The sequence below is a fragment of the Lissotriton helveticus genome, chromosome 4_1 (genome assembly GCF_964261635.1).
Source record: "Lissotriton helveticus chromosome 4_1, aLisHel1.1, whole genome shotgun sequence".
Taxonomy (NCBI): domain Eukaryota; kingdom Metazoa; phylum Chordata; class Amphibia; order Caudata; family Salamandridae; genus Lissotriton; species Lissotriton helveticus.
The window spans coordinates 1,231,277,308-1,231,296,033 of record NC_136063.1 but is presented as its reverse complement, the minus strand read 5'-3'; the positions used below and the strand labels follow the sequence as shown (position 1 = coordinate 1,231,296,033).

The 18,726-nt window shown below is 40.4% G+C and overlaps 1 protein-coding gene across 1 annotated transcript in view; it reads left to right on the top strand.

Moving 5' to 3' along the window:
* VSTM2A (V-set and transmembrane domain containing 2A) overlaps nt 1–18,726 on the top strand; it is a 122,747-nt gene that overhangs the window by 18,767 nt on the left and 85,254 nt on the right. The window contains 1 exon segment of the mRNA XM_078685766.1: nt 7,804–8,140. Within this exon segment, the coding sequence (XP_078541892.1) occupies nt 7,804–8,140 (337 nt within the window).

The window sequence follows — 18,726 nt, the reverse complement described above, 5'->3', positions numbered from 1 at the left end:
AAAGATGGAAGGGACTGGAAAAGAGCCATAGAGGACAGAGGAAAAAAATCCCAGTAGGCTATGTGACTGGGAACGTCTTTCAGTGCTCAGTGGGCTGAGTAATTTTCAATCCTTTTGGCTATGAAAAAGCCTTTGAAGTAACACACAATGTCTATGGCTATATTTATAATTTGCTGCTGCTGAGAAATTAAGCTGCTAGGTTCTCTGCTAGAATTTTTATTATGGAAATATTTAATGCATTAATCTTCATAACTAGGGGCCGTTTCACAGAACTAACTGAAGACAACATCCTAAACTTACTACCATTTGGTATTCACAAAAGGCACTTACTCATTTTGGTATTCACAGAAGGCACTTACTCATTAATGAGTAAGTGCCTTCTGTGAATACCAAAATTAGTAAGTGCACTTCCTCTTTTTGGTATTCAAAGAAGGCACTCACTCATCAATGAGTAAGTGCCTTCTGTGAATACCAAAATGATTAAGTGCCTTCTGTGAATACCAAAATGAGTAAATGGTAATAAGTTTAGGATTTTGTCTTAAGTTAGTTCTGTGAATCGGGCTGTATAACCTTTTAGCCACTACATTTACAAAGCTGTGCTGTGACTTGAAATATTCTGTTCCTTTTTTGGGAAAATATTTTAAATGGATGTTCACTTCGCACTTGCCCACTCACTCTGTACAATATGACGTGTACAACATTTTCAATGATTGCCTTAAACTCACAGTTCAGCGTTGACTAGTTATGATATTGCAATAGCATTTCAGTTTTGTCAGTTCTAATAAAGATCTGGGGGCATATTTACAAGCCCCTTGTGCTGCCAGTGCATCACTTTTTGTGACACACCGGCGGAGCAATTTGGTGCTCCATATTTACAAGGACACATAAAGACACCCTTTGTAGCTTTTCGTGTCATTGTAAACAAGTCCCCTTTACACTCAGCACTTTGTGTGAAAATTGTGTGTCATGGATGTTGATATGGGTGTTCCCACGCAACACCCATGGATTCTGCCGCAATCCCAGATTTACAAAGTTTCATAAACCTGGGAATGCGTCAGAATACTATGCCTCCCCAGGGGAAAATGTAAGGAGGCGCAACAAGGGAAAATGCTTGTATTTCTCCTCAGTTTTAACTATTTCTATGTGTGCTGCATTCTGCAAAATGCAAAGAGAGAGGAAAACGCATCTCTTGATGATTTTTGTGCAGGAAGTTGTCCCTTCAGTCCAAACACATCGTTTCCTGACTTTCTAAAACAGCAGCAAATATCCAGCAATTCTTATACATACATACATACACACGCCAAAGACATTCTCAAAGATGATATTAAAAAAATGTGGAAACCTAGGTGGCTAGAAAGCAAATGTTGAAGCCACTACAAAATGGCTTCATGAAAGTTCAAAAAACAGTTGATCAGATATTTCTTTTGTAGCACATATCTAATATATTCCGTCAGAAGAAGCAGATGCCATGCTATGACAGATTCCTTGGTTTCTCCCATGCCTTTATTGGTAGACATAGAACACCTCTTGGTGGCGCTTGGAAATGTAAGCACAAAAGCTGTACTATATGCTACATTGAGAGTCCTGTTCTAAAACACTAGAACACACTTCTACAAGGAGAGAAACAATTGACAGAAATAATTTTTTCTTGCCCTCATACTGATCATTTTGTACACAAATGCTATGTATTAATTAATCTTGAATGCAGTGTCAGATGCCCCACAAGTTTATGAAATATAATTTTTTATGCTACCAAAGCCAGTAGCTCTATCCACCTCGTGCAGACACAAAATGTCATTCAGGGATGATTGACAGCTGCGATTTATTGCTGTGAACTACAAAAACTGGAAATCAACCCAATCAGATTCGTAGGTGGCGATGTTGAGCTGCACATCAAAAAGGATGCCAAGAAACCTTCTTACGTATGTAACAGAAGCATCTGATACCTTATCACCTGTAACACCAGCATCAGAAAATGCAACTCATTCTGGTATGTAGGTGATTACCTTCAGGTACACTGTGCTGCAGACAGCATATGGAGCATATTGTCCAGAAAGTGGAGTGCTCCTTCAAATAGAATTTTGCACTTCAATACCCAACAAGGACTTTCCTTCCAGCACATACTGAACCAAAATGTCCAGATTAAAACTGGAAGAAACATATGCTATACATCATATATCTATAACCTTTGTGTTGTCACACAAGAAATTGGGAAACTAGAACATAGATTCTGAAACACAATTTGAGCCTCCCATTGTTTTCAATGATAAGCTCTTTGGAAGCTGACCTATGAAATGAATCAATACAAGATGTAGCTAGAAACAGACTTCTGTTCTACTCAGTTGAAAGTAAGTAGAGCTCTAATGTTCATCTGCTGAGTGGAGCATGGACAGTGGGTCTGGCACAAACCTGCAAAAACCCATATGTTGACAAAGTCAATAAAGAGTGTAGAAGCTTATACCAGCTGATATGCTAAATTTGTACTTACTAATAATATGGGAAAATTTATTTTCTACGCCACCTCAAACAACTTCTTATGGCCAGGAATGCAGAAGTTTTGCAAATGGAGCATCCTCTAATCACAGCTATTTCCAAAGCCCAGAGATGCTTCTCGTTTCTTTTGTTCCTTGATTCCAACGAATAAAAAAAGAATAATACTTTTGGTAATATCTGCAGGTCAATCTACTGGTAAAGAAAGCCTTAGCACGTCGTACACAAGATGCACTGCACTCACGAACTGCTCATGTTGCCAATGCAACAACTAGTCGAAGACGTCACTTCTCTCAGTTACCAAACCAGATGACAATCAGATCTTCTTTTTCTCTTATGCATTATGTCTGTTTGTAACCTGAGGTTTAGATGGTTGTGTCCTGGAAGATATTATTTAAGTATTCGGTTAATTCAGTTCATGATCACTCCAATGCACCTCAAATCCATCTCATGGACTGGCCATTGTGTAGCTATCTTTGTACTTTTCATAAGATTTTGGTTGAATATACTATAATGAGTCACTTATTGTGTCTTTAAATATCATCTGGTGGTAAACAGAGTCTAGGGGTTACAATTCAGTCCTTGGATACTCATCCCCCAAAGGCCATTTCTGCATTACTTCCAAGGCACTTCCCAAACACGACTGCCTTCAAATCAATTAACCATTATTGACTTGAAGCCCCCTGCTAACTGCTTCAAAAGAGGGTTTTAAGTTTTTCTCCTTTTAGATATGTTAATGTGCTGCACTCTAGTATACTGTGGGCGAGATTCACAAAGGTAAACATATACATTTGTGAAAGTTTACTACGTTTGCTATTCACATAGGTATTTTACTAGTAACATCTTTACAACTGTGCAGTCACCGCACGTTAAAAGATAGGGCAGTCCTATATTTTTATGTGCGGAGACTCCACAATCGTAAAGACACTACTCCTAAACAAGCTTTGTGAATAGCAAACAATTATAAACTTATACAAAGTGTAAGTTTATGTCTTGAATCAGGGCCTTTACGCACTCCTGCTTTAAATGGAGTTAAACAGCTTGAGAATATTTTCCTAAAAAAGTTCCATTGGTCTTTCTTCCTTAATAAAATAATACGGGAACTAAATAATAGCCTTTTAAGCCGCTTTTCATTACATTGTAGTTGTGGTATTACTCCTCAAATACAATAAAAGCATTGCACCAGTGTGTTAAAATGACTTCACTACTCTACTGTAATTGCCTACTTGAATTGACTTCTGACATCACAGTACTTGAACACTAGCGCAATTATCCCTTTGTCGTTGTCAAAGTATTTTGGTTGAAGAATCCCTCAGGAGTGGTTTGGACTCACGTTTAAAAGGTTATAGGTAATGCTTGTGGGCCACCTTATGCCATGTATGAAATCGTTCTCCCTCGTTTTCTGTTCCCCTCTCTCTCTTCCTGCCTCTCTCTCTCTCTCTTCCTGCCCCTCCCTCGCTCGTCTTTCTTTGTTTATCCGCACCCTACCCACTCAACTGTTGTTTCTTTCTCAGTATTGCTCCTTCTCTCCTACTCTTTCTTTTGATTTATCTTACTCGAATGGCATCTTCCACTTATTCTCTGTATCTTTTCTGTCTCTTTCTCTACATGTGCGCACACACACACACACACACACACACATTCTCCTCTCTTTTCTGTCTTACTTTCTCTCTCTCTCTTTCTCCTATTGCTCTCTTTCACTCTTTCTCCGTCTCTTGCTGATGAAATTCTTGGTCACGTGTTGTTGGACTGCTTATTTATTTTGAAAGTTTTATATAGTGCCAACATGACCCTAGAGGGTATCAGAGCGCTTTACCTTTCTTTTGCGGTTTCTCACTGTTCAAATCCTGCCTAGACCTACAGACAACACTCACATTTATACAAACATCAATCAAGAATAACATGGACCGGTCTGTTGTGCACTTCTTTGACGAGACAGCCTTATTTCAGGTCGAATTGTATTTTCAAGTGAAATATGGTGCTAAAACTATTGTTTTCTATAAGGTAGCCTGTACTGTTAAAGCACATGATCCAAGCGCCCTTCATTTGTTCCCTTAAATAATTTGTTTTCTTTTGACACCTCCTTTGCCAAGCTGGGTGAGCCTGGAAACGCTCCCTCTGTGCCTGATGTGTAAACATAGATATAGAATGGGACATTTGCCAGCAGCAAGATTTTCTACTTTTTAATCTTTAAAACAGCCTTGTGGAAATTCCAAATTGAAAACAGGGCAGGCAGTGAGGTGGTGGGGTCACAGCGGCAGTCTGTTAGGCTCATAGGAGAGCCTAACAAGCAGACATCTGCCATTACTGTGCCTACTGCATTTTCTTGCACGGTGTGGCTTGTGATGTGCCCTTGCACACACCACCATGGCCAGATGTGCCTCGGGGACCCTGTTAGGCCCCCTTACCTGCATTCTTCCATCCTTTTCATGATGGTCTCCCCTCCATGAAATGGGTGGGGAAAAAGCAGGTCGTAACATGCTCAGCGGTGCCGGCATCGTCACCACCAGCATTTACTACCATTTTCGACACCACCACCTCCGTGGGTTCCTGGATCTGTGTGGAGGCAGTAGTCTTGTGGCCGTCCCACCACCACCATCGTAATACAGCAGGCAGACCCGCTGTGGTGGTCGGACTGCCACTGTGACTCCGCCAGTCCCATGACGCCATACTCATAATAAAGCCCTAAGTCCAGCTGTTACAAGCCATCACACAGATCCATGTCCTTATACATGCAAATGTCAGTATGGGCACGAACCCCTAGAGTCCCTTTATTTCAATTGTTATCTTTATTTATGACATCACAACTCATCAGATATAAAATAGTCAGTCACTTGAGATGTCTTTGAATAACATCTGGTTGTAAGCAGTTCCAAGGTGTTACTAATCCAGTCGTTGGAGACCCATTCTTCATAAATAATTTAAATATATTACCTTCCGGAGCACTGACCAAAAACCGTCACTGTCTTTCTAAAGAATGCAACATTATGACTAACTTGAATGCACTTACATGAGCATTTAGTTCTATTAAAGTTCAATTGGTCTTTCTTCTTTAGTAGAGAACACATGGGAACTCAATAATACTGTGTTACGCCGTTTCTCATTACATTGTATTTGTGACAGTACTTTTTGGGTGCAACAAGGCTATTTAATCAGAATGTGAAAATAGCATCACAGATCTACTGTAATAGCCTATTCGAGTTGGGTTCTCACCACCAGAGCCGGCAAAAAGTCCAGAAAGAACTTTCATTTGCCACCCTGGTTACATGTTGCCGCATAAGACTCTGCACATATATTAAACTGTTCTTTACTTTCTCCTCACAGATGCAAGCAGGCTATCTATAGAAATCACCAGCTAAAACACAATGGGCCTGATTCACAAAAGTAAACTTACACTTACCTAAATCCACACTTACACCTACATAAATCCCTATGTGAATAGCAATCAATCATAAACTTACACAAAAGTGTAAGTGTACCTTTGTGAATTAGACTCATTGTGTTTGTCTTTTGATTCAAGGAAATGCCCAGCACTTCCAAGGAAGTAGGTCTCTCTCTACACACATAATTCATACTTGGTCAAGGTTTAGGCACATGCACTTTATGCAAAAACAGTGGGAAAACGTGGAAAAACATCAGTTTTTTCGTAACACTGATTTACTATGAGTGTATTTCTGTATTTCCGTTTGTGGTTTGTGTCTCTATGTGTTAGTATGTTTATTTATTTTTGTGATTTGGTACTTACATTGTTCCGGCGGTTGCAAGTGCTTGGTCCCAACACATATTTTTGAGGGCAAGGGCTTCTTTTTTTCATTAGACTTTGACCAAGAGCAAGAGAGTGAAGGGTAGAAAAGGGGGAAAGGAGGAGGAAAGCACAGATAGCAAAACTAGGACAAAGAGAAAGAGCAGGAATGAATAAGAACCTGCAAACTGACATAAAAGCAGGAAGTGTAGGCTGATGGAAGAAAGAAGAATGAGATGGACTGAAGACTGGGCAGGTTTTCTATTCCTCAGCCCTACAAGCAGTAGAGCCAATGGGGGCCTCCTAAGAAAAACATTGGGCTGCAGCACTTATTTGTTTTAAGTTATGCATAGTCTGGTTGATAAATTGAACAAGCTTACTAACTTTGTCAGCTCAAGTTATATAAGTTGCACTAAAGAAACTGTGTTATCACAAGAGACTTTTGATCTGGGCTAATTTTTCTTCCATGTAGCTATCATGTATATTATCATTTTACCTAATCATACAGGACCCATTATCGACAGCATCCATTTTAAATAAAACATGGTTTCTTTTATCCTATAAGAGGTTGAACAAATTCTGTATTAAACAAATCAACGTCTTACTCGATGATATTTGCAGCCATTTTAATTTCAAGTGTGAAGGCTGGGGAAGAACACCATACTTCTCCATTTTAATTGCATTGCTCTGTGAGACCCTGTGTATTATTTTATAGCTGCTGCTAATTTATTGTGGTATAGGAACATTGCTTTAATCATTAATTGTTGAGAGCTCCTTTGAAGACAATGGAGTGGCTCAGAGCCTATAAAATTGGCTGGTGTAGGCTTACTTACCCAGCATTCCCTGTGTTTGTCTGTCTGTTTTTCCTTTTTCAATGTGTTACCTTCAGTGTATGTACTGTTCTCACAGTCGTACTGCACGCGTGACTCCTGCTACACCAGTTGTTAAAGCCCCTCTTAAACATTATAGGCACTTGCTGCCAGTTAAGGCCTATACACTGAGTTCAGGACAACTGCATAACCCTTGAGAGAAGGCAACATTGCTACAATAAAGTATCACTAAATGAACTTAGAAAATCTGCTGAAAAATTAAACGGATTGCATGAAGATAATGGGGCATATTATCAAGGAACGGCGTTAACATTATCGCCGCTTTAGCGGAAGAAAACTGCAGTTAAAGCCGAGATAATGGGCTTGATAATACGCCCTTGAGAATTCCAATAGAAGCCCATGTCCTGGTGTGAACATGGGCTTCTATTGGAATTCTCAAGGGCGTATTCTCAAGCCCATTAGCGGCAGTTTTCTGACGCTAAAGGGGCGATAATTTTAACACCGTTCCTTGATAATATGCCCCGATATGTTTTAGAATGGTGAGATGGTCTCATTCTATGAAGGCGAAATAAATGCTTTGGAAAAAGCCAGCAAGTCTGGATAAAGTTATGTTTGTAACCATCGCCTCCTACTGAACATATTTTAAATGCACTATAAATGGGAGTGACATTTTTAGCAGAATTTCCTTATCGCAAAACGTAACTTTTCATGAAAAATGTTTTTCTCATGGCACGTTTACAGACAGTGAAAGTCCAGGGCAATGATATCTCCCACAAGCTGCAGATATCTAAGGTGAGGAAAAAGGACGAAGGGCTGTACGAGTGCCGGGTGACCGACGCCAACTACGGGGACCTCCAGGAATACAAGGCCCAAGCGTTTCTCAAAGTCAATGCCAACATCCACACTAGGCGCATGCAGGCCTTCGAGGCGTCGCCCATGTGGCTGCAGGATATGAAACCCCGCAAGAATGTCTCGGCCGTTGTTCCTAGCAGTATGAATGCCTCGGCCAATCAGCGACTGCGCGCCACCTCCAGCCCTGAAGCGGAAGCCAAAATACCCAAACAAAGTCCACAATCAGGTACGTGAATGGATTTTGACCAATTGTTGACCAACTTAGATTATTCTGAATCTGAAGCACATACAAAACTAGGAGCTGATTGGTGCTGGTGGATATTTCCTGTTGGATATACCTAATGGGATCTTAAAGCGATGTTTGTGGGTAGGTGATGGTGCTACCTTGGTTTTTATGACATGAGTCAAAAGGCGAATCAAATATTGTGTTTTAAATCTAATGCAGTGCAGTGATTTCTTTAAATTTGTAAAATTTGAACTTTTACATTTTAAAATTTCATATTTTTTCTGCTCATGTGTATGGTATTCCCTTTAGACCAAGAAGTTTCTGTGGCTGGTGTTCTCATATTCCACACTCTCACCGCAACCTAGAACTCTGATGCAACATAACAGTTTATATAAATTACATGCGCAAGAGACTGATACTTTTCAGTGTTTATGTATCGCATTTGTAATCAAGAAAGCTGTGAAAGAAACAAAATAGCTCACACACCTACCACATTTCACAACATTTATACTGCGCCTTTCAAACCATGACATGCAAATATAGTGTCGCGAAATAAATGAAATATGCAAGATGACACCTTTCAAGCGGAATAGAATGCAGAAGAGATATTGTCATGAAAATTACTCATCCGTGAAAATGCCCATGCAGCAATTTCATATCTGCCTGCATTTAGCTGTAGCTGCTTTCCTTGGAGGAGGCAGTTACAGGATTAGATAATGCAGCCACCGATGTTGGCAGCGTTATGTGCCATTAGCTTCACAAGGATGGACTGCGGATGAAGGATGTGGCAATTCATTAAGCACCAGTGCAATGTGTTTTAAAATCAAGCAAGCACGACTTTTGTTCCACCTTGTTTCCCTGAGTGCAAATCATTATATGTTACTCTGGCAAGAAAGAATGTTTCTTGGCAACATTTTCAAGTTCACAAATGATGCGTCTGAAAAGCCTAAGCCAGTTCTCCTGCTGCTTGGCTCCATTTTCTGATCTGACACAACATCAGAATAACATTTATTTTGTGTCTTTTGGTCCAGAAAGGAGTAATAGCTCGCAATGCACATTTTGCTTTACTTGTGTATTTATCCCGAAGGAGGCCAAGTGGGTTTAGCGCCTGAGACATACCGTATGCATTTTTTCATGCATTTTTGTTTCTTTCTTTCTTCAATGCACTTCTAGGGTAGAGTTAACCTCATTCACAATGAATTGAAGTAAGGCCTAGCAATTCCATTGTTATAGCTGTGGCATAATATTACTGCATATTTTGTGGATTGTGAGGGTTTTATAATGGAGCATTGACTGCAGTTCTGAGTTTAGAGGTGGGCTGTACTAGTATAACCCTGAAATATATGTGCATACTTTCTGCCACAGATGGAACATTGGTAGAGCATAACAGAGTGAGGTTTAATTTTGAGTATTCAAGTTTCAAAACTTTATTCGGAACATGTAAATCATGTCCATAAAAGTACATACAACAATACAAATAAAAGAAAATACACTTTATCAATCGCAATCAGCTACAAATACGGTAAGATACATATAACAAGCAAATAACACATTTAAAAATTTTCCAATAAATAAGATAGAATAAGAATATTGATAAATATATTTAAAAAATCATGCTTTTCCTATAGCTGATGGCCCTGAGTAAAAAACTAGCCGTATAAAAACAGATGTCAGGGTGATGCAAGTTAAAAAGTAATTTCATTGCCGCTTTAACAGTTCTTGCTCCAAATTTAATAAATAGAGGTTTTAAAAAGAATTTACGACATTCGCTATACAGGTTGCATATAAACAAAAAGTGCTCTGTGCTTTGTTCTGAAATATTGTCGCACCGACATGGACCAGTAGGGCGCTTCTTAATCTCAGGGAATGCAACCAGTAGGTGGACCGTACCCATCCTCATCCTGGTGAGAACAAACCGATGTTGCCCTTTGGTCACCTGGACGAGGTAAGGGTGTAGGCCCACAGATTCATTCAAATGGTTATAACGTATACAAGTAGAAAGTTTAAGATCATCCGTAGCTCGTCTTTCTGCACAATGATTTAAAAAAGTTAATTTCAGACTCTCCTTGGAGAGATCCGAGGCAGAACAGTGATCTAATGTAACGTTAAGCCCAAATACACTAGAGAAAGAATCAATTGTGTACTTAATCCATGGGATTTTAAGAAAATAGTCTAGGCGTAAACAATCCTCAATAATGGCCCTATTAAATGAGGTTTCGTCTTTCATCCAGACTGAACGCCACAACATCAAAGGTCTCAACAATAATAGATCATTTATATGATGTAGTCCTAGTTCTTTATGGACCAAACTATTAGCAGTAGAAGTCGGGAGACACAACAATTTTTTCAGAAACATATTCTCTTCAACCTGGAGGGATTCGACCCTGGATACCCCCCATACCCCTGCTCCGTAGAGGGCAGCCGAGAGACACCTGGCTTCAAAAATCTTGAGCATTTCTTTAGGCCTTCTACTACCTAACTTACTTGCGAATGCAAATATTCCATTGGCGCTCCTGATCATTTTGTCGCGCACCACCTTGTGCTCGACGTCCCAGCGACCATTTTTGGAAAAATTAACTCCCAGGTAGCAGAAGTTTTCCACGGACTGCACCACTTGGCCGTCAATGAGATACCTATAGGGTTTTTTAGTTTTTACCTTGCTAGCTCCGCACTCCATCACAAATGTCTTGCTTTTATTAATGACCAACTTTCTTTTCTCAATAAAGGCCACAAATTTATCAATCAAAAGCTGTAGACCCCGGGGAGTCCTAGAGAGCAGCACAGCGTCGTCCGCATAGAGTAACACAGGGATGGTACTTGTGTTTACTCTAGGTGCGTCGGCTGGCGCCCTCTGTAAGACCGAGTCTATTTCGTTAATGAACAGAGTGAAGAGCAAGGGTGCCAATACACACCCTTGTCTGATACCTCTCCTGACCTTGAATTTGTCTGTGCATTCGCCCGAGGGCCCATACCGGACACACGAGCTAAGCCTCTCATATAAACGGGCCAGAAAATATATGATTTCCCTGGGTGCTCCCATTTCTAACAAGGTAGTCCATAATATGGCGTGATCCACTAGGTCAAAAGCACTGCTCAGATCAGCGAAACAGAGGTAAAGTGAACCCTTTTTCGCACGGGTATATTTCCCAATCAGTAGCTCCAGATTTAAGCATTGTTCAATGCAACCCCTCCCTTTCCTGAACCCATATTGGCAGTCTGTCATTATTTTATTAGACTCAGCCCATTCTTCCAATCGAACGAGGAGTACACGACTCATAATCTTAACCGACGAATCCAACAACGAGATTGGCCGGTAGTTTTTGGCGTTTCCTCGGTCCCCTTTTTTATGAATTGGAACTATTATGGATTCGGACCAGGTACACGGAATAGTATAGCGAACAGCGGCATTAAAAACTTTGGCTAGTACTGGCCCCCAAGTCTCGGGCGCAAATTTATATACATCAACTGGGACACCATCGGGTCCCTGGGCCTTACCGCCCTTGCTAGCCCTGATACTACTTAGGACCTCCTGTAAGGTGATATCTAAATTAAGTACTGGCCAAGAGCAACTTTCCGGCAACGTTACCGTATCAGGATTAAAAATGGCAGAAAAATGCTGTACCCATGACTCCTTACCCACGTTTGAGGTTAACGTGGGAAGTTTATCATCTCTTAGAAAAGGGCTATTTACTGCTGCCCAAAAAAGCGTACAGTTATTCGATACAGCCGCCAGATCAAATCGCTCCCAAGCTTCCTCACGTAATTCGGCTTTCCTTTGCCTAAGAGCTAAATTATAGTCAGATCTAAGCTTAACTACAACTGTTTTATCTCTAGGTTTTGTGGATAATGCTTTTTTTAATGTTTTCAATGCCACAGTGCATGCGTTATCAAACCATCCCCTGGCCTTGTAGTTAAAATTTCCAGCAGACCTAGTAAACTTACTGCTAATAAAAACATTGATTTTTGTAAAATAGGAAATACAGGCCATCATATTTGAATTCTCATCAGTAATAGAAATAATATCATTTAGACAACAGGAGATAATGCAATTTGAGGTTACTTCAGCCTTATCCCCTGCCCACCTTATTCTAAATCCATTCGGCCTATGTACTTCAATGTTTGAAATAGCACTACTATCTGGAATTATACAAGCTTTCCAAAACCTTGTTTCAATAACAAGACAGTTGTGGTCACTAACCATATAATCTACAACCTTGACATCGGAACTAAAATCAGCTAATTCGGAAGACATGCAAATAAAATCAATCACAGTGTTCGCCCCTCGCCCTACAAAGGTTGGCAAACTAACGCCCTTCCCATCCTGTTCAATCTCTAAAATCTCTAAGTCAAAGGCGAATAGGAAAGAGTTCAGAGTTTCACCATATGTATTATGTTTGAAGTGCATAACTGGCTCTCCAACACGATTCAAATTACCACACAACCTTTGATTAGAGAGAGGGCAAACAGAAGTATTAAAATCACCAACATATATGTATTCAAAAACCGTATTGGAGCTTTTCATCAGTTGTTTGATTGCGACATCAAGTTCTACAATAACCGTATATCTACTGGCATCAAAAACGTTATTGTACATATTAATCAACAAAATATTTTTACCTGCCTCATCCGCTAACCATAGTAATTGAGAATTATTGCCCACTATAATATATTCCTTCACCCTGATTCGCATTTTCACAGAAATCAGAGTTAGCAAACCTCCTTTGGCCCTCCCTGAAGTAGTTGCCACTGCTGGTAGCTCATAGGCTACAAACCCGTCAAGCCCCTGGAAATTTGAACACCAGGTCTCTTGTAAGCATAAGATATCAAATGTTCTAATTAGTTCTAACCACCCTGGTACATTTAATTTGGAAACCAGTCCTGCTATATTCCAACTGGCAATAAAGCAAGTTGTTGATGATGCCCCCACTAAGGTATTGCGGGATGTACCCACAGGCTTAGGCAGTATACTACCAATTGTAATTGGGGGCTGATGTAAATCTACTCCTGCAACCACTGCGACAGACTCATGTCTGACCTCTTGTCAATCGCAGTTGTTAAGACCAGACAGGGCATCAAATCTATTATGCAATAGCAGACTAGGTACTAAGGGGGATGCCCAGCGATTATGCAGATTCAGATTGTTAATCAAATTGTTATCCCATCCCAATGCTGGCGTTTTCGGTAGGGTTACATTTTGCTGTTCCCCGTGGAAAAATTTTAATGTTAGGGGAACCACCGTACCTCTTCTACGCTGAGGTGGAAAAATATGTGTTAAAACATTGGGAAGTATATTGGGATGAGCAAATGTTATCGCCACGCAATCCCCTTTAAATCTTTTAGGGCGGTTCCCTATCCAGGGAATACGTTTAACTGTTTTGATATCATGCGCTAATTGCTGTAAACCACCAGGCGCTAACCTCATATTACCAGAGAGCCAGTGAAGGGCCTTACTACTCAGAGAGCTGGCTGACTCGATGATGCCGTCATCCAACTGGGGTACATTAGCTAACACTAATACAACAGGTGAAGCTTCCTCAATAAATTGGAGAGGGTCTGTACCGTGGGCTTGTGCTTGTGGAATATTAACTGACAACGGGCACCCTTCTACTGTTGTAATATTATGATTAGCTTTGGGGGCCAACGTATGGGCTAGATCAGTCAACACGCCAGATATCCCTTCTACGGCATGATCAACACCCTCTATAGTGTTTTTTGCAGATATTAAAGTATTAAGACTACCTATTTCCTCCGTCAGCTTAGTTTGCAGACCTCCAAGCCTTTTAACTTCCGCCTGAAGCTTATCTAGTTTTGAGATCAGAGGTTTTACAATTTCGATAAGTTTGCCCTCTACAACCTCAAGCAGTTTAGCAAACAATTCATCCTCTCCTTTATTTCTTACAGTCCCGTCCCCTGCTGCCTTTGGGGGAGCTCTCGCGGGACCTGGAGATAATGTTCTTTTCCTTTTCGCTCTTGGTCTTTGACCTCCCTGTTTCCGTTGATTCTTCACACAGGCACGCACAGGTCGAGGTGTGTGCTCAATTAGAGGTGAATCGTCCTCTACAGGACCAGTAACAGTGTCTGGGTCAGAATCAATATTGCTATCAAAGTCTACATTCAAAATAACAGGAGATACTAACGTGATCAGTGGCTGACTGTCAGACTCAGTATTGTATTGTACTGTCAGTATTCATTCTTTGACTTGAATTTTTAAATTTCAGGTGAACCTTGCAACCAACATATATCCTGTAGCTTTGTAAGTTTTTTTATGTTGTGTGGAAAAGATTAATTAAAAAATAAATAAAGAATTATTTCAAGCAGTAAGTGCGCCCTCTGAGTCCCCCAGAGTGTCTGCTGCCAATTTAGTTTTAGGTATCAGCTTCACATCAACATTAAAAATTATATTAGGCTTCTGTACTTGGCTTCTTTTGATACTCACCGTATTGTGTCACATAATCAGCATTTAAAACCACACAGTCTACCATTGGTATGTGTCATATTGCTTCGCAGTGTGACTTTCCAAATGTATTTAAGGTTTCCACTGCAGAACGATTCACGACTAAGGTTGATTTTTAATTATTTAGTGATTAGTGAGTGAAATGTTTGCCTGATGTTTTCTGATTTATGTTTAGTAGTATTACTTGATTGTAATTAGTGTTCGGACAGTTTGATAAATGACCCCTTTTGGCATGAGCTTGTGCTTCCTCCATTATCATGGGCACAACTCCTGGAGAAAGATAGGGGGCGTTTACCCAAAATCTGCGTCCCTAGGTGGGCAGAGAGTTCACTAAATACCAAGGAATATTGCTGTTACAGTTTTTTGGGGGCAGCCTCCCCACCATGGGCCTGGATCTGTGCTTCCCTTTACCTCAGGCAGGACAGACATCTGCTCTCCTTTGGCAGTAAACAGGGGGTGTTTACCAACATTCTGCTTCACCAGTGGGAAGAAAGTCCACTTGGCACAAGGGGGAGTCATTTCTCCTGTTTTTGGGGGTAGGGTGTGGTCCCTCTGGGCATGAACCAGGGCTCAGATCCATGCCCATTGGTACAACAGGGGTTTTGCCCGTCCTAGGTGGCAGATAGCGGTATTTACCCATGATCTGCTCCCCTGGGGGACAGAAAGGCCACAAGACACCAGATATGATCTCCCCATTGTGGGCACGGGCTTGTTCTCTCTCCCACCTTTAGGTCAGGACAGACTTTCTGTCCTCCAGGGGCAGCACAGAGGGGTATGTACCTCAAATATACCCTGATTGGGGCAGAAAACCCACTAATCATCAGGAAATGTAATCTGAAATGTTTGTTTTGGGAGAGAATCACTTGCCCTGCATATGAGCTGTGCTCTCCCCTTCCCATTAGCACAGCAGTCTTTCTGCCCCTCCTAGAGGCAGACTTAAGGGGGTTGTCTCCCCTAATCTGCCCAAGAACAAAACTTCCACTAGACTTCAGGGAATAATGTTTTAACTCATGTGTGAGGTGAAAGTGCCCCTCAAGCATGGCCCTGTGTTGTCCCCCACCCATGGGCAGAACAGACTTTCGGCCCACTTGCAAGCTGAATAGGTGGTGTTTGCTCCCAATCTGCCCCCCACCCTGGTGGCAGGATGTCCACTGTACACAATGGAATGCAGTTTTTACTTTTGTGGGGGTATATGGGTATGGGCCTGTGCTCCTCCATCCCCAGCTTTACAGCCTTTCAGCTAACCGTTGTGGGCAGATAGGGGTTGTTTACCTCAATTAGTCTCCCCCCAGCAGTTGCAAAAAGCCCACTGAATGCAATAGAAAGGTGTTTTTACTGTTTTTGGGGGGGAATAGCCCCAGAGCATGGGCCTATTTGCCCCATCCCTAGATGCAAGAGACTTGCTGCTCTGAGGGCTGTGTCAACATTTTCTCCCATCCACTCATCCAGTGGAGAAGAGATCCTACTAGACATCCGAGACAAAAGACCAAAGAAAAATGTAGGGGGGTGGGTGGCCAATAAATGATTAGCTCCTCAGCACAACGCATGCCACAATCGATGCATGCACCCCACAAGAAACCCAATGGTCTTTCTGCCCTTGGGAGAGCAGAAGGCCCACTAGTCACAAGGACAGGAAAATAGTCCAAAAAAGAAGGGGCTGGTGACGGACACAGAGATCGGTCTGGGACCACACCCCATAATGTGTGCAACAGTCTTTCTGCTCCCCTGGTGGCAAATTGGGGGAGTTCTTTCCTCCATTGATTGAGACAACTGCTGGTCGGATGCTCCGTGACTGCATTCGTAAATTATTGAAGGATTGCAGAACTTTCAGTCATACAAACATTGGGTTGGATTGATTTTTTATAAATAGAACATGGCTTAGTGTTTGATGATATCTCAAGTTCCTGAAGGGCCTGTCCTCTTAGCTTAGTTTCAGTCACTCAGTCCTGATGATGATCTTGCGGACTCGTTAACCACCTGAGACCAAAATGTTAACAGAACATCCTCTCTAACTTCCATCATTCGACTAATTATTTACAACTAGATTTTACATTTTATATGGACTATAGTCAGAAAGGTTGTATATTAGGTGGATATACCAATTCCCATTCATCATTTCTAAATACAGTACAAATTGACGTTTGTGATTAATGTGGGTCAGCTGTGTTCTTCACAATGTTTTATTTTGGATCCTGATTAAGTAATGGTGTAATAGAATATGTATAATGCTTTGATAGTTATTGCTGAAGTCGTATTTGTATTTAAGAAAACGTTTCTATAATTAATTATTTGGTATGCCTCATTAAGAGTATGTCATATTTAATTCAATATACGTTGCATTTTTATACCAACTCAACTCAGAGTATATACAAGTGACTCCTTCTGGAGCCTGTTGTTTCACGATTAAGTTTATACCCAGTCTCCTGGGGAATATTGGACAGTCCTAGTGTGTTTGATATGCTCAAAAAAGTTTGGCCACGTTTGCAAAAGTAACTACTTTATTTTTTTGCCAACTTTGTGAACGTTAGCCTTTTGTTCTTGATATTGGAAAATGTGTTTAGCATCATTTTGAAGATGTCAGTTTTAGTCATAATGGACAAATGTTAAATGTGTAATCCCTGTGTTTGTTTAACATTATGAGGGGTGCAGCATTTGGGAACAAACATGCTAGCTAGGTAAAGATGCTTGACAGGAGGAGGAAGTGATAGAGACAGAATATTGCATTTTAGGTATATGTGACTGTGATACACTTGCTTTACCATGGACTACTATGTCTGAAATAACGGCACGGCTTTTTTTTCTGAACTTACAAATATCTTAGGAAGACTGCAAAAGGCATTTGGTAGTTGGGCCACATTTTTAACTACTAGTTTAATGTCAGATTTCCCCAAGTTTGAGAAGTGTATCAATCCAACATCTTATGTTTATTGAAAATGCTGGTTCTAGAAAATCTATCACAAGAGTGGGTTTGATGTAGATGAGATTGATTAGATGAACATTACTTTCAAACCTTGTGGAACCTCATGCACCTGTGGAAATGAGCTTTTTGTAGTCACTCTACTATTATGCCACTTTTCATCCTTAGTTGATTATTCTTATGAAGTTATGGCAGAAGAGGAGGAAACTGACAAGGGCATGCATGACATTTTGTGTGGATTTAGGTCATGTTTTCCATTGCAGCATGACTTTAGATTGTCTCCAAACAGTGAATCATGTTTTCTTACAATCACATGCAACCTCCTCTTCTCATTTGCTTTACCCTTTAATTTATACCTTTGTAGTACACAATTAAACTCACCTTCTAGGGAATCAATTTTTACTTTGCCAGTGCCCTATCTGCTTGTTGTGTCATGTTTGATTTCCTCTTAGCCTTTGATATTAATATGAGAGTTGCATTTGACACACTTCGTGACACTGTATTTGAGGAATTTCCTTTAGGTATTTTCAAACATTAAACATTAAGTGCAGGAGCACCAGGGTTGGGGCTGTAGACTGATGATTTCTTACACACACATATTACTTTACTAATATACTTTGTATATCCACATACAACAGTGATGTTCTTTGCACCATTTCAGTTATTTCCATGTAGGAGAGTGTGATTCAAATGTCCTATTTTGGCATTGCTTTCTCTGTCCATAAGAAATTCTTTCAGATTTCATGTTCACATTTTCTGGCTCTTAATTTGCATTTATTGGGCTGAAGGCATCTCCTCCATATCCTATAGTAATGTAAACCTTGCTTTTAAGACTCTATCTAAGAGTCTGAACAAGTGAAATGTTTTATCCATAGCTTCATTGCCACTATTTATTATAGTTTTTTATATGGACAATTCAAGTGTCCTTATTATTTAGTTGGCCTAAACATTGTAATGTATTGATAGTTTCCAAATTGTGTCATTTCAACTGGTAATTTACATTTTGCTGGATGCTGTGGCAGGAACCTTTATTTGCGATTTTCATTTAATTACAGTTTGTTGATTTTACAATATACTGTTTGTATTTAAGAATTGATTGAACATAGATTGGGTTCTAATGAATTATTAAAATTTAATCATTGGCAAAACAAAACATGAAATTCTTCTTTGTCTCAATTTTGGTACTTCTTCCATGTTTTTTTGCAATGTCTTATT